The sequence below is a fragment of the Aethalodelphis obliquidens genome, unplaced genomic scaffold (genome assembly GCF_003676395.1).
Source record: "Aethalodelphis obliquidens isolate GAN/ISIS:26980383/991018 unplaced genomic scaffold, ASM367639v1 scaffold44, whole genome shotgun sequence".
Taxonomy (NCBI): domain Eukaryota; kingdom Metazoa; phylum Chordata; class Mammalia; order Artiodactyla; family Delphinidae; genus Aethalodelphis; species Aethalodelphis obliquidens.
In genome coordinates, this window is record NW_020837988.1 from 767363 (window position 1) to 789862 (window position 22500).

General features: G+C 45.0%; 1 protein-coding gene across 4 annotated transcripts in view; it reads right to left on the minus strand.

Moving 5' to 3' along the window:
* Window positions 1-22500, minus strand: part of PRKCA (protein kinase C alpha) — a 363240-nt gene that overhangs the window by 268814 nt on the left and 71926 nt on the right. The window contains exon 3 of one of the 4 annotated variants that reach the window (XM_027080428.1): window positions 14834-14963. The exons of the other annotated variants lie outside the window; for them this stretch is intronic. Within the exon in view, the coding sequence (XP_026936229.1) occupies window positions 14834-14903 (70 nt within the window). The 5' untranslated portion in view covers window positions 14904-14963. The remainder of the gene's footprint in view (window positions 1-14833; window positions 14964-22500) is intronic. 4 annotated transcript variants of the gene reach the window in all.

Consider the following 22500-nt stretch of genomic DNA (forward strand, 5'->3'; position numbering starts at 1 on the left):
TAATGCCACAAAGTGCCGAAGAGAACTGTTTTCATAAACAGGGTTTTTATGCTTTAAAAAACTTGAACACGAGCACCTGATTCGCTTTAAGGCAAGTGTACTGCAGCTAGAGGAGGATTCACACAGAGGAAGAGAACAGCGTGCTGTGTTTGAAAAACTGACATCACCAGCACTTAAGACTGAATTCTTAAACACATTCCGCTCCAGAGCAGCGCTCCCAGCCTAATTAGAGCTATCTGTGTAAGATTCTGGAACTCTAAGTGTTGTTTCACTGCAGAATATGATTGGGTTGCTCAACGGGGGGCAGGCCATTCAATCGAACCATAATTACTCGTGCAGATTACCTGGGAAGAAAACCAGGACGCCTTCAAGTCCTCCCTAACAGCCTACTTGAGAGTACACGGGGTGACCGGCAGTGGTCCTCAGGGGACCATCTTGAGTTGGGTCAGCAATTATGGAATGTAAATGATGCTTCTTAAGACACCTGGAAGAAATCCAAGTCTTTCTTAACCATCATTCCATATTCTTCATTTGATCAGTAAATCTCTTGTTGATAGATAATTCACAGGAATTAGACTAAAAGTAATCAAAATTTCAAACCCGTAAATGTCAAGTAATCAAAGATTTCCAAATGTGGAATCCCAACCATGTCAGGCACAGCTACTGACTATGGTGCATAAAAGGCTGCATCAGGCAGGAATCTGGGGGGAAAAAAAAAATACTAGCTTAGCAACTGCAAGGCCCACCTCCTCACAGCTCTGAGCGGGCACCATTATCTCGTGATGGGTAAGAGGGAATTGCACGATAAATCCCCAACGCCACTGCTAACTGCGTCCAGAGTTCCGACACTGCCTCTTCCTCTGCAGTATCACTTCAATCCAGTGACGTCAGAGCACTATCTCACCTGTGTTTGTTGAATTTTAAGATGGTTATACATAACCCAGCCACTGCTTTAAGAATATAGTATCAGTACACAGAAGTGACCTGACCCTAGATCTCCTGTAGGTCCTGTACTTCGTGATGATGCTGTGAAGTTAAGACTGGCTGGGAGAAACCTGTCTGTCTCTCTACTTTAGGATTAAATCATCACTGACTCTCAGTTATTTTTTAGGAACCTGAAACTAACATGCCTTTGTGGCAGGCACGCCTGTAACTTTCTTACATGTCTGACATGCATGTGTCCAGCAACCTTCAGCGTCTGAGTGTTTTACTCCATGCTCTCAGGGACGGGGACATCCATGTATGAATAAAACAGACAACACCCCTGCCTCGTGCTGTGTACGTTCTAATTCACAACACATCCGATCACCATAAACTGAACCTTCCGAAACAGTCCGACATCAGGAATTTTAGTAACACCCCTCGCTCTGAGGCTGAGAAACACTCAACAGATCTACCAAAAATTTGCCCACAGGCTGACTTCCGACACATGTATACGAACTGACGATAGACGTAAGTGCTCACAGAGAAGAGACTGTTCCTTCCAGAGGGATGAAACCTGACATGGGCCCCCAAAGTGCTTCATCAGAAAAGCCTGTGAACTGGTGTGACAAATTCCCCCAGACGCCAGTTCCATTTTCTTTTCCTTCCCTCTCTACATCACAAACCAGATCATTTTGGTTTCACTTCTGAGTAAACGCAGAAGGTGGTTTGCCTGTGGACTGAGGGCAGAAAAACAGAGTATAACAAGCTCTTTCGGATCCTGTAGCAGAATTCATTGTGTAATGTTTTGACCAAGACCATCAGATGTCCACCTAGCTCAGAATCCAAGAGTATTTCCAGTTTGGTACAAAACCGACGTGTTATCAGTAAGCCAGTAGACATTCCGACCCATCCTTCTTTCAGGGCTAACGTCTCCTGTAAAAAAGATTCGGAAACTCCAGGAAAGGGAGGAAGGCAGGGCACGATGGCAGCAATGAACCCCAGAACTTCGAGCCAAGAGAGGCTGCCTGCCTATCTTCCTGGTCAAAAGCTGGTCTCAGATTTCAAAGACTTTGTCAAAACGGCCCGTCAAGAATCCTCCAAATGCCTCCTCTTCCTTTATTGTAACTAGTTCTCACTCTCCCAAAGTTTAGACGAAGCAGATAGATGCTCCACAGCCTTCAGGAGCAGAGTCCCCGAACACAGGGGCAGTTTTACTCATTCAACAAACACTGGGGACGCGGTACATTTACTACGAGCCTCTCTAGCTCAGTAAGTGCTGGGAACAAGGGGTGGATGGGTGGGTACGTGCCTTGAAGACTTTCCCACCATCTCCCACAATGATTAAACTAGGCTCGTTTGCATGAAGGAAGTTCTCGGAGCTTTTAGAACTTAACCCACAGAAAACCGCCAGCCACGCCCCAACGTCTCCAACAAGCCACGTCCTTCCTTCACTCCGGCTCTTCCTTCCAAATGGAGGGCTGCTGCTTCCATTGAAGACGGTAAAACTCAATCTTACTGAAACCCCCAGACGTGTGCTGCACTGTCTGTACCACCTGTGAAGGGGGCCACACTCAAACGCGGCTGATTTGGGGAACAGCAAGTGTGTGCAGTGTCTGCAGGTCAATGTGGTTTGTGTTCTAGCCTAAGAATTACAATGGAAACAACAGTTAAGTTGGTTGTTTTTTTAATTAAAAAAAAACCCCAGCCGCTTACAATCTGGGGCCTAAGACAAAGAACAGCTCAGGCTTCAACCCACGTCCTTTTTTTGCCACGAAGAGAGCGACACTTTTTAATGGGAAGGCAATACAGGAATATATGTTTCTATCAGGACAAGTCATGTTTTGCACCTTCTTCTACCCAAGAGGCAGCCAAGCAAAAGACCAAACACACGCCTGCGTACTGAGAACACAGGTGGCTGTCATTCTGCAGCAGTACTAGAGGAGGGGGGACCCTCCTCCCCTGTGCGGGCGTGCAGTCAGGAAGAGAGCCGGCTGCTTGAGTGCTCATCAGAATTCAAACCTGAGCTCGGAGCAATGAGAGACACCTCCAAGACGCCACAGGTGAGGGTGGCCAGAAGCAATCTCGCAGCTGACGAGAGGATGCACCACAAAGGCAGTCCCTGGGCAACGCAGGACAGGAGCCACCAAAGGCAACGACAAACCCTCTGCGCCAGCCAGGGATTTCACCAGGTAGGGAACTCCGGGGGAGGGTTAGGCAGACTGCTTTGTGGCACAGGTGGCAGCTGTGAGTCTATAGTTACGCTTACATATAATGATGCTATAAATTCCAATGTGGATTTAACGATTCTCAAATAATCTTTAGTTTAAAAAAAAAAGGGCCAACGTTCAGGTGCTGTGACATGTGAACAAAGGTGATCCCAAGCGAACCAACCACGGCAAAGATTACGGCACCTGAAGCGGCAGGACAGTGGAGCCGGGGACCCCGCACGGTGGAAGCAAGGTCAAGCGGACTTCAGAGACTCAGACAGCCAAGGATCAAGGCCCAGCACCTTCCATTCCCAGTAAACAACGCGGCTCGTTTAACTGTGCTGTCACCTGCTTCCTCATCTGTGCAAGGCGTGCGACAACAGTGCCTACTCAGAACCGTCAGGTGGGCTGAACAGATTAATCTCTGGACAACGCCTGGCACGTGATAAGCACTCAGCTGTTGTTATAATCATGGTCAGTCCATAAAAAGGCTCAAAAGCCACGCTGGACAGCGTGACAGACCAGCACACCTGGCCCTGCACATCCGCCCACGGCTGGCAGCCACAGCCCCCAGCTCCGTCTACCCCCCAGCTGCCTGTGCCAGCCTGAACTGCCCCCATCACACGCCCCGTTCCTCTTGCCCTTGCCAGCCCGGCGGGAACACACATGGGGTTGCTGCGACGCCGTTCTGTCCCACTTTCTGCACAGCCCACCTCCCTCCCCTTTCTTTGGTGTCCACTCCCAGCTGGTCTGGACAGTGGCTGCCCACCCAGCAGGGGTTGAGGATGACGCCGCCCAAGCAGCAGTCACCTGCGGCCTCCAGCCTCAGTCCACCACCTCCGTAAGGGCAAGTACCAAGGGTGCAGGCTCTGTCATGAAGCAGACTTTGCGAATATTCACAGATGATTAAGAAAAAGCCACAACCAGGGAGTAGTCTCATCAGCCATTCACTCACTCAACATTTAGGGAAGGCCCGCCGTGTACCACCACGTCCCAAGGAGTCACCCAGGACGAGGGAGCACACGCAACCTGACAGTGCTGGTGGCTTGTCATTTACAGCAACCAGGCAAAGTCCCTGTCGCCCCAACTACACAGAAGCCGCCTGAACCCTTGGGGCAGGTGGAGGCGGGGCCAGGGAGCTTTTCTTTTCCCCCTTTGAAGGTAAATTGGTGCCGCAGAAAATCTTTCTGGCCGTGTTGGGTGTTGTTGCTGCGCACAGGCTTTCTCTAGTTGCAGCGAGCGGGGGCTACTCTTCGTTGCAGTGGCTTCTCTCGTTGCGGAGCACAGGCTCTAGAGCACAGGCTCAGTAGTTGTGGCTCGCGCGCTTAGTTGCTCTGTGGCATGTGGGATCTTCCTGGACCAGGGCTCGAACCCGTGTCCCCCAGCATTGGCAGGAGGATTCTTAACCACTGGGCCACCAGGAAAGCCCTGCAGAAAGTTTAAGAAAATGTTTGACCTTTATGGAAACCAAAGAGAATGCTTATAAGAGTGCTCTTAGAGAGAGGGGAAAGATGGCGTAAGAGTAAGACGCGGAGATCACCTTCCTCCCCACAGATACATCAGAAATACATCTACACGCGCAACAGCTCCTACAGAACACCTACTGAACGCTGGCAGAAGACCTCAGACCTCCCAAAAGGCAAGAAACTCCCCCACGTACCTGGGTAGGGCAAAAGAAAAAAGAATAAACAGAGACAAAAGAATAAGGACGGGCCCTGCACCAGTGGGAGGGAGCCGTGAAGGAGGAAAGGTGTCCACACGCTAGGAGCCCTTTCGCGGGCGGAGACTGCGGGTGGCGGAAGGGGGAAAGCTTCGGAGCCGCGGAGGACAGCGCAGCCACAGGGGTGCGGAGGACAAAGCGGAGAGATTCCCGCACAGAGGACCAGTGCCGACCGGCACTCACCAGCCCGAGAAGCTTGTCTGCTCACCCGCCGGGGCGGGCGGGGCTGGGAGCTGAGGCTCGGGGCTTCGGTCGGTCGGGGCGCAGGGAGAGGACTGGGGTTGGCGGCTTGAACACAGCCTGAAGGGGTTAGTGCACCACGACTAGCCGGGAGGGAGTCCGGGGAAAAGTCTGCACCTGCCTAAGACGCAAGAGACCTTTTCTTCCCTCTGTGTTTCCTGGTGCGTGAGGAGAGGGGATTAAGAGCGCTGCTTAAAGGAGCTCCAGAGACGGGCGCGAGCCACGGCTAAAAGCGCGGACCCCAGAGACGGGCGGGAGACGCTAAGGCTGCTGCTGCCGCCACCAAGAAGCCTGTGTGCGAGCACAGGTCACTATCCACACCCCACTTCCGCGGAGCCTGTGCAGCCCGCCAGGGTCCCGGGATCCAGGGACGACTTCCCCGGGAGAACGCACGGCGCGCCTCAGGCTGGTGCAACGTCACGCCGGCCTCTGCCGCCGCAGGCTCGCCCCACACTCCGTGCCCCTCCCTCCCCCCGGCCTGAGTGAGCCAGAGCCCCCGAATCAGCGGCTCCTTTAACCCCGTCCTGTCTGAGCGAAGAACAGACGCCCTCCAGCGACCAACACGCACAGGCGGGGCCAAATCCAAAGCTGAGCCCCGGGAGCTGTGCGAACAAAGAAGAGAACGGGAAATCCCTCCCAGCAGCCTCAGCAGCAGCGGATTAAATCACAATAAACTTGATGTACCTGCATCTGTGGAATACATGAATAGACAACGAATCACCCCAAATTGAGGGGGTGGGCTTTGAGAGCAAGATTTATGATTTTTTCTCCTTTTCCTCTTTTTGTGACTGTGTGTGTGTAGGCTTCTGTGTGAGATTTTGTCTCTATAGCTTTGCTTTCACCATTTCTCCTAGGGTTTTGTCCGTCTTTTAACTTTTTTTTATTTTGATAACTTTTATCTTACTTTATTTTATCCTCTTTCTCTCTACTTTTTCTCCCTTTTCTTCTGAGCCGTGTGGATGAAAGGCTCTTGGTGCTGCAGCCAGGGGTCAGAGCTGTGCCTCTGAGGTGGGAGAGCCAACTTCAGGACACTGGTCCACAAGAGAACTCCCAGCTCCACGTAATATCAAACAGCGAAAATCTCCCAGAGATCTCCATCTCAACACCAGCACCCAGCTTCACTCAACGACCAGCAAGCTACAGGGCTGGACATCCTATGCCAAACAACTAGCAAGACAGGAACACAACCCCACCCATTAGCAAAAAGGCTGCCTAAAATCATAAGGCCACAGACACCCCAAAACACACCACTAGACGTAGACCTGCCCACCATAAAGACAAGATCCAGCCTCATCCACCAGAACACAGGCACTAGTCCCCTCCACCAGGAAGCCTACACAACCCACTGAACCAACTTTAGCCACGGGGGACAGACACCAAAAACAACGGGAACTACGAACCTGCAGCCTGCAAAAAGGAGACCCCAGACACAGTCAGATAAGCAAAATAAGACGACAGAGAAACACACAGCAGATGAAGAAGCAAGATAAAAACCCACCAGACCTAACAAATGAAAAGGAAATATAGGCAGTCTACCTGAAAAAGAATTCAGAATAATGAAAGTAAAGATGATCCAAAATCTTGGAAACAGAATAGACAAAATGCAAGAAACATTTAACAAGGACCTAGAAGAACTAAAGATGAAACAAGCAACGATGAACAACACAATAAATGGAATTAAAAATACTCTAGATGGGATCAATAGCAGAACAACTGAGGCAGAAGAACGGATAAGTGACCTGGAAGATAAAATAGTGGAAATAACTACTGCAGACCAGAATAAACAAAAAAGAATGAAAAGAACTGAGGACACTCTCAGAGACCTCTGGGAAACATTAAACACACCAACATTCGAATTATAGGGGTTCCAGAAGAAGAGAGAAAAAAGGGACTGAGAAAATATTTGAAGAGATTATAGTTGAAAACTTCCCTAATATGGGAAAGGAAATAGTTAATCAAGTCCAGGAAACACAGAGAGTCCCATACAGGATAAATCCAAGGAGAAACATGCCAAGACACATATTAATCAAACTGTCAAAATTACATACAAAGAAAACATATTAAAGCAGCAAAGGAAAAACAAGTAACATACAAGGGAATCCCCATAAGGTTAACGGCTGATCTTTCAGCAGAAACTCTGCAAGCCAGAACAGAGTGGCAGGACATATTTAAAGTGATGAAGGAGAAAAACGTACAACCAAGATTACTCTACCCAGCAAGGATCTCAGTTCAGATCTGATGGAGAAATTAAAATCTTTTTTTTAATCTTTATTGGAGTATAATTGCTTTACAATGGTGTGTTAGTTTCTGCTTTATAACAAAGTGAATCAGTTATACATATACATATGTACCCATATCTCTTCCCTCTTGCGTCTCCCTCCCTCCCACCCTCCCTATCCCACCCCTCCAGGTGGTCACAAAGCACCGAGCTGATCTCCCTGTGCTAAGGGGCTGCTTGATGGAGAAATTAAAATCTTTACAAAGAAAAGCTGAGAGTTCAGCACCACCAAACCAGCTTTACAACAAATGCTAAAGGAACTTCTCTAGGCAAGAAACACAAGAGAAGGGAAAGACCTACAATAACAAACCCAAAACAATTAAGAAAATGGGAATAGGAACATACATATCAATAATTACCTTAAATATAAATGGATTAAATGCTCCAACCAAAACACACAGACTGGCTGAATGGATACAAAAACAAGACCCATATATATGCTGTCTACAGGAGACCCACTTCAGACCTAGGAACAGATACAGACTGAAAGTGAGGGGATGGAAAAAGATATTCCATACAAATGGAAATCAAAAGAAAGCTGGAGTAGCAATACTCATATCAGACAAAACAGACTTTAAAATAAAGACTATTACAACAGACAAAGGACACTACATAATGATCAAGGGAATGATCCAAGAAGAAAATATAACAATTGTAAATATTCATGCACCCAACATAGGAGCACCTCAATACATAAGGGAAATACTAACAGCCATAAAAGGGGAAATCGACAGTAACACATTCATAGTAGGGGATTTTAACACCCCACTTTCACCAATGGACAGATCATGCAAAATGAAAATAAGGAAACAAGCTTTAAATAACACATTAAACAAGATAGACTTAATTGATATTTATAGGACATTCCATCCAAAAACAACAGAATATATACATTTTTCTCAAGTGCTCATGGAACATTCTCCAGGATAGATCATATCTTGGGTCACAAATCAAGCCTTGGTAAATTTAAGAAAACTGAAACTGTATCAAGTATCTTTTCTGACCACAACACTATGAGACTAGGTATCAATTACAGGAAAAGATCGGTAAAAAATACAAACCCATGAAGGCTAAACAATATACTAGTTAATAACGAAGTGATCACTGAAGAAATCAAAGAGGAAATCAAAAAATACCTAGAAACATGACAATGGAGACATGACGACCCAAAACCTATGGGATGCAGCAAAAGCAGTTCTAAGAGGGAAGTTTATAGCAATACAATCCTACCTTAAGCAACAGGAAATATCTCGAATAAACAACCTAACCTTGCACCTAAAGCAATTAAACAACCTAACCTTGAACCTAAAGCAATTAGAGAAAGAAGAACAAGAAAACCCCAAAGTTAGCAGAAGGGAAGAAATCATAAAGATCAGATCAGAAATAAATGAAGGAAACGATAGCACAGATCAATAAAACTAAAAGCTGGTTCTTTGAGAAGATAAACAAAATTGATAAACCATTAGCCAGACTCATCAAGAAGAACAGGGAGAAGACTCCCAAATCAGTAGAATTAGAAATGAAAAAGGAGAAGTAACAAGTGTCACTGCAGAAATACAAAAGATCATGAGAGTTTACTACAAGCGACTCTATGCCAATAAAATGGACAACCTGGAAGAAATGGACAAATTCTCAGAAATGCACAACCTGCCAAGACTGAATCAGGAAGAAATAGAAAATACGAACAGACCCATCACAAGCACAGAAATTGAAACTGTGATTAAAAATCTTCCAACAAGCAAAAGCCCAGGACCAGATGGCTTCACAAGCAAATTCTATCAAACATTTAGAGAAGAGCTAACACCTATCCTTCTCAAACTCTTCCAAAATATAACAGAGGGAGGAACACTCCCAAACTCATTCTACGAGGCCACCATCACCCTGATACTGAAACCAGACAAGGATGTCACAGACAAAACTACAGGCCAATATCACTGATGAACATAGATGCATAAATCCTCAACAAAATACGAGCAAACAGAATCCAACAGCACATTAAAAGGATCATACACCACGATCAAGTGGGGTTTATTCCAGGAATGCAAGGATTCTTCAGTATACGCAAATCAATCAACATGATACACCATATATTAACAAATTGAAGGAGAAAAACCATATGATCATCTCAATAGATGCAGAGAAAGCTTTCGACAAAATTCAACACCCATTTATCATAAACACCCTGCAGAAGGTAGGCAAAGAGGGAACTTTCCTCAACATAATAAAGGCCATATATGACAAACCCACAGCCAACATTGTCCTCAATGGTGAAAAACTGAAAGCATTTCCACTTGTCCACCGGAACAAGACAAGGTTGCCCACTCTCACCACTCTTATTCAACATAGTTTTGGAAGTTTTAGCCACAGCAGTCAGAGAAGAAAAGGAAATAAAAGGAATCCAGGTCGGAAAAGAAGAAATAAAGCTGTCACTGTTTGCAGATGACATGATACTATACATAGAGAATCCTAAAGATGCTACCAGAAAACTACTAGAGCTAATCAATGAATTTGGTAAAGTAGCAGGATACAAAATTAATGCACAGAAATCTCTGGCATTCCTATACAATGATGATGAAAAATCTGAAAGTGAAATCAAGAAAACACTCCCATTTACCATTGCAACAAAAAGAATAAAATATCTAGGAATAAACCTACCTAAGGAGACAAAAGACCTGTATGCAGATAATTATAAGACACTGATGAAAGAAATTAAAGATACAAATAGATAGAGAAATATACCATGTTCTTGGATTGGAAGAATCAACATTGTGAAAATGACTCTACTACCCAAAGCAATCTACAGATTCAATGCAATCCCTATCAAACTACCACTGGCATTTTTCACAGAACTAGAACAAAAAATTTCACAATTTGTATGGAAACACAAAAGACCCCGAATAGCCCAAGCAATCTTGAGAATGAAAAACAGGGCTGGAGGAATCAGGCTACCTGACATCAGACTATATTACAAAGCTACAGTAATCAAGACAGTATGGTACTGGCACAGAAACAGAAATATAGATCAATGGAACAGGATAGAAAGCCCAGAGATAAACCTACGCACATATGGTCACCTTATCTTTGATAAAGGAGGCGGGAATATACAGTGAAAAAAGGACAGCCTCTTCAATAAGTGGTGCTGGGAAAACTGGACAGGTACATGTAAAAGTATGAGATTAGAACACTCCCTAACACCATACACAAAAATAAGCTCAGAACGGATTAAAGACCAAAATGTAAGGCCAGAAACTATCAAACCCTTAGAGGAAAACATAGGCAGAACACTCTATGACAAGCAAGATCCTTTTTGACCCACCTCCTAGAGAAATGGAAATAAAAATAAACAAATGGGACCTAATGAAACTTAAAAGCTTTTGCACAGCAAAGGAAACCATAAACAAGACAAAAAGACAACCCTCAGAATGGGAGAAAATATTTGCAAATGAAGCAAGTGACAAAGGATTAATCTCCAAAATTTACAAGCAGCTCATGCAGCTCAACAACAAAAAACAAACAACCCAGTCCAAAAATGGGCAGAAAAACTAAATAGACATTTCTCCAAAGAAGATATACAGACGGCCAACAAACACTTGAAAGAATGCTCAACATCATTAATCATTAGACAAATGCAAATCAAAACTACAATGAGATATCATCTCACACCTGTCAGAATGGCCATCATCAAAAAATCTGGAAACAATAAATGCTGGAGAGGGTGTGGAGAAAAGGGAACACTCTTGCACTGCTGGTGGGAAAGTGAATTGGTACAGCCACTATGCAGAACAGTATGGAGGTTCCTTAAATATCTACAAATAGAACTACCATATGACCCAGCAATCCCACTACTGGGCATATACCCTGAGAAAACCATAATTCAAAAAGAGTCATGTACCACAATGTTCATCACAGCACTATTTACAATAGCCAGGTCATGGAAGCAACCTGAATGTCCATCAACAGATGAATGGATAAAGAAGATGTGGCACGTATATACAATGGAATATTACTCAGCCATAAAAAGAAACGAAATTGAGCTATTTGTAATGAGGTGGATGGACCTAGAATCTGTCATACAGAGTGAAGTAAGTCAGAAAGAGAAAAGCAAATACCGTATGCTGACACATATATATGGAATCTAAGAAAAAAAAATGTCGTGAAGAACCTAGGGGTAAGACGGGAATAAAGACACAGACCTACTAGAGAATGGACTTGAGGATATGGGGAGGGGGAAGGGTAAGCTGTGACAAAGTGAGAAAGTGGCATGGACATATATACACTACCAAAAATAAAATAGATAGCTAGTGGGAAGCAGCCGCATAGCACAGGGAGATCAGCTCGGTGCTTTGTGACCACCTAGAGGGGTGGGATAGGGAGGGTGGGAGGGAGATACAAGAGGGAAGAGATATGGGAACATATGTATAACTGATTCACTTTGTTATAAAGCAGAAACTAACAGACCATTGTAAAGCAATTATACTCCAATAAAGATGTTAAAAAAAAAAAAAAAGAGTGCTCTTAGAAATCTGGTGGGGGACTTACGCAGCGGTCCAGTGGTTACGACTCCGTACTTCCAATGCAAGGGGCACGGGTTCAATCCCTAATCAGGGAACTAAGATCCCACATGCCTTGCGGCTTGGTAAAAACAAAAAAGTTGTTAATTTAAAAAAGAAAAAGGGCTTCCCGGGTGGCGCAGCGGTTGGGAGTCCGCCTGCCGATGCAGGGGACGCGGGTTCGTGCCCCGGTCCGGGAAGATCCCACATGCCGCGGAGCGGCTGGGCCCGTGAGCCATGGCCGCTGAGCCTGCGCGTCCGGAGCCTGTGCTCCGCAACGGGAGAGGCCACAGCAGTAAGAGGCCCGCGTATCGCGAAAAAGAAAGTAATCCGGTGGTTTGTTTTTAAAACCTCTGACAAAGGTATTCCTGAATGAATAACTTAGGACTCTTCAGGGATACCTTTGGGCCAAAAGTTAATAATTTACAGCTGAGCAAGTGGAGGTAAACCGCCACTTTACAGCAAGCTTCTAATCTCTGACGGGTCACGGAAATTACAAAGGGCGTCCCCCCTTCACATGTGAGCCAAGCCAGCATCCGCCTGGCGCTAATCTGACTCACTTGCTCTTTGAGGAGGAAAATCCGTAGGAGGTGCTTTTCCACCTTGCTCTTTTCTAAATGAAAATCACAACAAAATTTAAGCGACAGCATCTTTTCTCAGTCATGCTTAAATACAAATATTGCTGAATTTAAAGTCAGCAGAAATTATATGGACTTCACTACAAGATACAGACAAGTTGGCCTTTAAACAAGTTTATTTACACTGCTGATTATAAAAATAATCCAATGTCATTTTAGAGAATTCGGAAAATGTGAGGCCAGCACCAGAGAGAAGCGCCGGCGCGTCGGTGTGTCTCCTCCGCCCGGTCTTCTTCCTGGGTACTTCGTGGTCTATTTATATTGACATCTGTGCCCTGCCATTTTCTTATTAACTATGTCACTAACTCGTCTTTAAAAACAATTTTCAGTGGCTTCATACTATGTCAACAATGTATTAAATCAGCTCCCTACGTGTTCTACTTGTTAGTACAATGCCTGGTGTCCACGAACTGTATCATCTGCTTGAATCACACTGTCACCCATCAACAGAAAAAACAGAATTGGTAGCAAAGGCGCTGGGAGACTAGAATCACTGCCAAGCTGGTCACATTACTTAGTAATTACTTAGTAAGTTAGCAAACAAACTTCCCTGGTTATGTACACGTGTGTAGCCAGGAAAAGGGAGGGGGGTGGCATTTTCATAAATTAACCCAAACACAAAATCATCCATCATCTTGCCACTAAGATAAGGTGTGCTCAGCCAGTTCAGACGGTAAGGGCACCAGGAAGCAGAGAGAGCGTGGCTCAGACCAGGGCACCTGCAGCAGCTCAGGGAGCCGTCGAGTTCCTGGTGGGGATCCCCAAACCCTCCCAGAGCAGCAGTTCTCAAACTTCCTGGGCTCAGGGTAAATCCAATCAGTTACTCCTTGAAGTGACAGCCTAACTTCATTTTAAGGAAAACGAGCGACAAACACCCAAGTGTGAATAACTGATCTGTCACTTTTAAGTACAGGGTGATGTCCCATGAGAAAAGCTGTTAGTTAAGCTGGTAACAAACTGCACGTTTTTTCTTAAAGCCACCACCCGTCAGCATGCAGCAGAGGTGCTTTCCACGCACTGCCCACTTTGTCACAGTATCGAAAAACAGCAAGGAAAGAGCTAAACTTTAATAAAGTTAATGTCTACTGCTTCACTGAGGACATTGCTGAGCGGAGCTGTTTTTTGTAATCCCCACAAGCACATGGAGGTGGATTTCACCCCAGGGCTGGCCCAGGGCAGTCTCACACCAAAGCACCAGCAGTCTTGCCACCACTGCTTGTGCACCATCGGGACAAATACCAATGCCACTAAACAGCAAAAAAAAAAAAAAAAAAAAAGAATAACAAAAAAAACCCTTAGTTTTACCAAGAAAGTAAGCTTGACCTTGAAGACCATCGGAAAACTTCGTATAGATCCCCAGGGATCCACAGACCATCCTTTGAGCACCACCAGTGCAGGGGGCAAGAAAACTAAATGAACTTCCAGACCGTTTTTCACTTTCTATTTTTACAGTAAGGCCATAACTAATCTTTAAATGTCTAATCGTATCTAAAAAGAACAAGCTTGCTCATTTTTAAGGATTTCAGGATTCTTGAACGACCAACAATAATCAAACACAGAAAACACTAACCCTATACGTAGACCAGCTCCCTTGGCCTCAGTAAGAGGCAGAAGCATCTCTCAGCCAAGGAAAACAGAAAACCCCAAGTCCAGAGGAGAACGCAGCTGAGGAAGTCGTTTTCTGCTCCAGTTCAAGAGTTCAACTACTCAAAAATGCTGATGAATTGGAACGAAATTTATACAACTGCTCTCAGAACCCAAGAATAGCAACGTATCAACTTTTTTAAAAGGTCAGGAAACTGTGTCCTTGTACTAGGGTACTTCAGTCTTAGCAATTATAAACTGTCCTTCAAACCAGGAAAATGAAAAACTTAGTACAGTTTTCAGTGACAAAGTTACAGACTAGCCACTTCTGAGTCTCCATCTGTGAATTTACTTAGAAGTTGTTAAATTATACTGGAGGTCTTTTGGCAATGCTCACAACATACATAATATAAAAATAGTCCTCATATAAAGAAAAATCCTCCGATGATGGATAGATATGATTCGGTGATTTTTAAAGAATTCCTTCTTGGTGTCTCCTACAAAACTAGGAGACTCCCAAAGCAGAAATACACTCATACAACACTAGGAAGCTTTGTGGAGGGGACTAGGGGATGCTGCCCTCGCACCCCTACAGGCTGATGGCACCGAGGGAGGCACGCGGATAGTACCCGTGAGTTGAAGGAAGGAATTAAAAAAAGCAAAGGAAGGAACACAGAGCATGGTAGACTGACTGGTAGGATGTGCCAACTGAATCCAGTTTCCATCTGGAACTCTCAGAAGACTAAGGACTTTGGATTTCATCTCGTCAGGGTTAGGGTTCTTCTGTTCAATGTTCTGCAATAACCTAAATGGAAAAGGAATCTGAAAAATAACAGATACATGTGTGTGTATAACTGAACCACTTGGCTGTACACCTGAAACTACTAGAACACTGTGATTCAACTATACTCCAATATAAAAATTTTAAAGGAAAAAAACTGTAGAGCAAACATCTAAATACACACTTATTCTCAAATATTTAACTTTCTGAGATGCAAATAATTTCTAGTAGTCCCAAATACACCTGAAGGAAAAGAGAATACACTGTCTAGGGCTATTGCATATACTAAAGCAGGCATGAGACATTTCCTAAGTTTTCCCTTCCCTAGAAAGAGGAATAATCTTTATTAAAATTTTTCATTCCTCAATAGAACAGTATCAATAGGATATCAAGATGAAGGTGTTACCTGCCTGAATGCAACAGAGAAAGACGACCAGCATGGCACCCCTTGAGGTCTAGAGAAGCATCCTAGATTTTCGACCAACGAAGCAGAGGAGAACAGGGAAAAAACAAACCCTTGAGCCTTTCTTACCCCATCTCCCCCCTCCCATATTTCTTGAGTGTTCATATTTCACAAGTGGACCTCAAAATGCTTTCTAAACTTGCTCCAGCCATAACTTAAGTGGTAAGTCAAAAACTTACCAAAAATCAAGGTTTTCTGGTAACTGTCATATACTACACACCCTCAATGAAAAGTGCTAGACTTCCCCCACATCAAACCAACAAGAAGCAAATGAACTGCTTTGTATTTGACCTTCTCTTTCTCCAGCCCTAATCACTGATGAAGGCAAAATGAATGTTTTCACTAAGAATGGATGTAGTAAGTCTAAAACCAATTTTTTAAAAACCAGATAAACCAAAAAACGCATAATAAGGGAACAAGCTGTGGGTCAGGATGTCCTCATTTGGATGGGCACATTCAAACACGTATCTGGTATGAAACACCCAAGCTGCATTTTTTTTTTTTTTTAACTTTTATTTATTTGGCTGCATTGGGTCTTAGTTGCAGCACGCAGGTTTTTCTAGTGGTGCATGGGCTCTAGAGCGCGCGGGCTTAGTTTCAGTTGCCCCGTGGCATGTGGGATCTTAGTTCCCCGACCAGGGATCGATCCCACGCCGCCTGCACTGAAGTCAGATTCTTAACTGCTCGACCGCTAGGGAAGTCCCCCACAAGCTGCATTTTAAATCGTTGATCCAAATGATGAGCTGGCAGGGAATCAGTGTGTTCTCTCGTTTTTACAAGCCAGTTTTCAAAGCTCAACTTATATTAAAACGTTTGACGACCATCGGCATAAAGTGCTGCCTTAAAGATCTGAATAAATCTCACCATTATAAAGGTACTAACAATCGATCAATGGAATGTAGTCAACATAATCTCAGAGCTAGGGCTTTTAAACACTGAATAATCGGGCTGAAATTGTTTTCCTTCCCAGTATTTTTCTTCTTGCATAATTTCAAGTTTACCTGCAAATAACATGTCATCAACCTGCAGTTGCTTTTAACAGTCTATTTTGATTACAGCATGTTTCCCAGTAAATCTTTTATTCTGTATATTATTCATCTACCATAAAAGAGGTACAGAAAGTGAATTAATGTCAATGCCAATTTTCATAATACATAAGTGAGCATAACCTTCTTAGTGTCATGGGTCATTCTAACAGCAAATGAGATAAATGCTTAAACCCTTATCCAGCCCACTTCAAAATGAATTTAAGCTTTTAAAACAACGATTTTGAGCTGCTTACCCACTGCCTATTCCTAAGAAACACACGCAAGTGTACAACCTGTGTTCAAGACAGACCTCAAACGCTGCTTGCAATGTTCAAGAAGGAACACCATAATCCTTGGCATATTAATAGTAAAATTCTGTTAATGTATCGTAAAATGCAACACTTTTGCTAACATGCTCATTTAACTGTAAGGAAGAACTTTTTTTTTTAAACAAGAAATGCAAAATATTCTCAGTAGCAGAATCATACCACCTTCAAATGTGTATATACAAACTGCATTGATTCGAAGTCTAACCATTCCTGGGACATGTTTGGGTCCAAATGAATAGGTAGGGGGATAAAACAAATGAACAGAGATAACGTAAGGCCACAAGTCACACATTCAACTCAAGACTTCAACAGGATGCCCACTGGACACGTACAAGGTGAGTGTCACTGAGTCTACACAACGGTGGAAACATTAACACCCAGGCTTCCACTTGCAAAGCCAGGAAGACTGTCTAGAGGCGACCTGGGAAAGGCTTTCAGTCTTGAAATTAGATTTCCTGGAAATAAAGTGTCTACCACAGATGAAGCTGCCAAGAATGCACAGTCAGAAGCAGACACAGGACGAAAATCCTCATCGAGCTCTGCCCCCTCTCATTTGGCGGATGACGCAGGGGACGCGAAACGAGTGGACCAGAGTGAAGGCGGAGAATCTTTACTTTGACCCCTTTGGTATCAGGCTCCAGCCAACGACAGAAATCCGTCCAAAGGATCAAACGTGTTTTTCAAATCTGACATTTTAACTGTCAGATTCATGCCCAACTTCAGCACAACAGATTCGAATCCACCAACATCTTTTCTATGACATTGAAAACCCCAGAAAAGCTCTACAAAGGTTCAGCGTCCTCAGCCTCGCCAGGGACTCCTGGCAAGAGAATCTGCATATCTTCCAGGCGTGATCGAGAAAGTGGTAATTAGCCACCTGGAAGCCAGTTGTACTTGGGATTCCAGCCATACCCTGAGGTGACCCAGACAAGAGTCTTTTGTTCAGAGCCTCATCCCCCCCCCCCACCATTGTACAGATGCTGCCACTTTTACTGATACAAAGTATCTGAAAGTAACCGAGTTCTTTTGGGCAAATCATACTAGTTAAGAGACTATATCCCATCAAGGAATCATTTTTAATTCAATGTTGCTTTTCTTTCTTAATGGGAGATCTGTAGTCAAAAGGAGCAAAAAAAAAAAAAAAAAAGATCAGTGTACTGAAACCCAGAGGCAAATATCTCAGTTTTCTTAGACATCTGCAGCGAGGGTTTTTTGGGTGTGTCTGGTGATTGGAAACCACAACGGGCTTCTGCCAGCTCTCACTCACCCGCTAACTCAGCGTCTGACAGAGGAAACTAGGGCTGGCATTCAAATCTGACAGCTGGCTGGAGAGAAGGGAAGGAAGCCATTTTTTTTTTTTGGTAGAGAGGTGAGAATAATGTATGCCAGTGTTCCTCCATACCAACTGTAATACTGTCCACAGGAAGCCCTGAAACCCAGCAATAGGAACACGGCCACAGAAGACCTGGCATGGCCCAGCAATGCGTATTTTCTCCCACCAAAATACTCAACTTTTTCAAGTAAAAAAAAAAAAATGCTAATGAAAAGCCATCTGCCAAGAACGTTCAACCTTCTCCCATTCAGGCATTAGTACCTATTGGGAAGGATTAATTTTACATTCAAAGGAGCAGGGGTTGAATTATTAGATTACAAATCCTTACAGAAATATGCTTCGCCTACCAGGAACTTCTAAATTTACATTTTAAAGCTAACTAAATCTTTAAATGTCTACTCTAACTGTGAAATTCAAATAGCAATTACAGAGGGTTGTGTGTCTTCTCTCCCCTATTATAAATGAATATGCAGTAACAGAACACTGATGCTGGAAGATCTAGTGGTGACACTAAATGTAGGCAGATGTTTCCCATGTGAAACGACCGCTGGACCTGATCCAGAAAACATCGCAACAGAGGATGGTCCACGTGTAAAATCCAAGGACAGCAGCACCAACGCTCATCACCACGGCTATGGGCCACGTCAGGGAAAACCGAAGCGAGCAGGAGGACCAGGGACTTCGGTAATGACGCCTTAGGGCCCTGGGGTGCCAGCTGAGAGACCTCCGTGGCTCTTCACCCTCACACCTGCCTCATACACATCTCTGCAAAGTGTGCTTCGAATTCCTCTTCACAAAGTAACCAAAGACCAACGCGGGAACGACTGCTGTTCTCCACCTTCCCTCCTGCCTGATGGTGGAGAAATGGATGAGCTGAAATTCCAGGAAGATGGGTTTCAGTTGCACGAAGGAGGCCTGCCAGCTCCTGTGATATAGGGGCAGTGATAACAGGGCAAACAGGTCTCGGCAATTCCCCAGCGTTACTGCTGTGGAGGACAAAACTGCAGCTAACCTCCAGCAGCCTGGGAACTGTGGCCTGCCAAACATACATAAGTAAAAGACGAACAAGAACTGGAAGACGCAGACAGACACTAAGACGATTACACAATCGCCCCTGGCACCGTCGGCAGTTTAGTGCTGCAACCCATCAAAGGAAGTTTTTATTTTTTTTTAAATAAATTTATTTATTTTTGGCTGCATTGGGTTTTCATTGCCGTGTGCGGGCTTTTCTCTGGTTGCAGCGAGAGGGGGTTACTCTTGGTTGTGGTGCCCAGGCTTCTCACTGCGGTGGCTTCTCCTGTTGCGGAGCACAGGCTCCAGGCGCATGGGCTTCAGTAGTTGCAGCACCCGGGCTCAGTAGTTGTGGCGCACGGCTTAGTCTCTCCGCAGCGTGTGGGATCTTCCCTGACCAGGGCTTGAACCCATGTCCCCTGCACTGGCAGGCGGATTCTCAACCACTGCACCACCAGGGAAGCCCCGAGAAGTTCTTTTAGATTTTTGCCTTTTCTGGAAAAGTCGAGATTAGGAAGCAGCTACCTTGCCGGGATTACTTGAAAGATGATGATATATAGGCCAGAGGGTTTTCTGCAGAGGCTTTTCTAGCAGGACAAAGTGAAAACCACCACCAAACAGTTCCTGGGCATCTCGGTACCAAGTCCTATGCAGGGCACTGTAACTAAGTTAATACCCATCGCTTTCCCTCCAGGCCTCCAGCACGTGAGTGCACGGAGCAGACGGGGCCTAAGAGTCCGAATTCAGGGTGAACAGCAAGTGTGGTGCTTGCCTGCAGCCTTGCTTAAAATACAAGCACAGCCAGCTGACTTTTACAATCCCTCCCGCACTGTGCACGTAGCCTCGGAAAAGCCACAGCAATCCTTACACCACAGAGCATAAGCAAAGGACTTTTCTCTGGACTACACCTCATTTTCTATTTGAGTAACGGAAATTCAACAACTTGCACAATAAATAAGGGAATCTTCTGAGTCCAATTAGTACTTATTCGAATTTACACAGCCCCATTTCTCCCTGCATTCCATTTAAACCTGATTTGTTTTTTAAATATTATGGGAAACTAGCATCATGCTGCAAAGTTCTATTATTTGAATGGTTCATAAATGGATTTACAGCTGCTGCTTACTGTATGCCTTCGCTCACCAAGAGCATTCATACAGATACTCTGACACCTGCATTCGCCCTCCTGCAGAGAGCTGGGTATGCGTACCTGGAAAACTTTCACTTAAATTGCTTTAATGGGTTCAAAATAAAACACTACTTGCAGTGATTCATTTTTCCATTTGATTGGCCAAGGATGTGAATTACAGCTCACAGGGTAATCTCATAAATAAATAGTACTAGTATCTTACCTGGGAGCTTTCATGCCATATGGAATTGAGATTTCTATTTGCCCATTACGGACACGCTCCTACAGCAAGCACCCCGTGGTCCAGTTGGGCAGGCGTGTGGGGCACAGTAAGTCATAGACAGGCATCTCCTTCTCTTCCCCACCAAATCAGGGTCATCAGAGGGTATAAGTCTTAGTATTTAAAATGTGTAATATTAAACCGTGTCACGATGATTTCAATATACTCCGAACATAAGATTTCTCAGCAAGTGTCACTAGACTCCAGAAAAACCCAGTAGGTTCTTCTTGATACAACCGTTTAAATTAAGTGCCACACTGTGCTGTGCACCTGAAACTAACATTGTTAATCAACTATACTCCAATATAAAATAAAAAGTTAAAAATCACAGTGCCACAGCCTCAATGGCAGATCAAATCCTGAGTAAAGAAGCCAATTAACCCATAAATATGAATCAAAGGACCACTACGTACAGCAGGAGAAATCAAAACCACTGTTCCTACAGAGAACAGGACCATGATAGGCAGAAAGTGGGTTTCAAGTCGATGCAGGGGCCAGGGACATTGCTGATGATGAAAAGGTAAGTCATGCATGAAACTCATCACAAAAATTATCCTTCAAGCGTCCTCCTTTAGCACCAAGTCCATCTATATTTAGGGGCTCTCCTCTGATTTTGTACATTTTCCCTAAATGTCTTTCCCATATGATTAAACTTTGCATCTTTCATTTCTCTCTTCAAAAAGAAAAAAATACCGATTCCACAAAGATGGCAGCCCACCCTCTCCAGGGTCTTCTATATCCCAGCTCTATTATTAATTACTCCTTCTTTGCCCTACGTCTTCAACTTCTCCCTCCCTCAACACCAGGAGACATTCTTACAGTGCTGCGGCAACAGTGAGATGCACACAGATCGGATGGGGCTTTCTCACTGCCTTTGCCACCTGGAGGCACTTAATCGTGTGCCTCAGTTTTCTCATCTGTAAAACTGGGAGTAATAACTCTCTCCCCATCTCCTAGGGTTGTAGGAGGGACTGGGCAAGTTCATTCAGGTACAGCTACAGAACGTGGCCGACACAGGGCAAGCCCTTTATCATGTGAACTATTTTAATGATAACTGACCTCTTCCCTTCCACTAAAATACGCCCAAGTCTCTCCATCCTTTTAAAAAAGCTTCCCCTGACCTCCTTTTGCCCACCTTTCCCGCTTCTCTTTCCATCTGAGCTTCTTCAAAGAATACTTTACATTCCTTCCTCACTAACCATTTAACTTGAGTGACTTTCTACAACCAGCAGCCACGAAAACCGAACCCAGATGACTCAGCAGCATTTCGAAGCCTCTTTTGCTGCATCTGAAGTAACTGACCACTCCTCCTGGGAGATGCCTACCTACTTTCTTCACCCCTCCTCTTGGTCTACCCCTAACTCTGAGGGTTCATCCTCCAGCTCCTTCAACAGTGTGGCCCAAGGCCCACTGTTCTGCCTTATATCCCGTTTGGAGACCACCTCACCCACGCTCACGGTTTTCAGCACTGTCTGCATCTAATGAGCCCTAGGAGCGCATCTCCACCACTGGCCTCTGCTAAGTGAGCCTCGGGCATCACCACGTGTCTGTCCCATAGACACACCAACCTCAACACATCCAAGACAGAATCGGTGGTGTCTGCCCCCAGCTCCACTCCCAAAGTGATTTCAGACCACGGCCCGACAGCCAGAAACCTGGGAGCGGTCTTCAAGTTTCTCCCTCAGCAGCCACACAGAAATGGGCAAACGGCTGCTGACCGTGCGAAGTGCTCTGAAAGCCGCCTCGTCTTCCCGCATCCCGACGACCACTGCCCTAGCCCAGCCCTGTCTCACCTGACACCTCACCAACACCAGCGACCTCATCTCCTCACGGCCGGCAGAGGTCCGCTCACCTGACACGAAGCTTCACCGGCTCCCACCTCTCATCAGCTCGGAGCCAAGCTCCAGACACACCGCAGGCCGGCTTCACCTCCCCTCCCGCCGACCACCCTGCCCCAGGCGGGGGCCGCCCTCCGCTCACGTGGGCCTGTGTGCACAGACTCCAC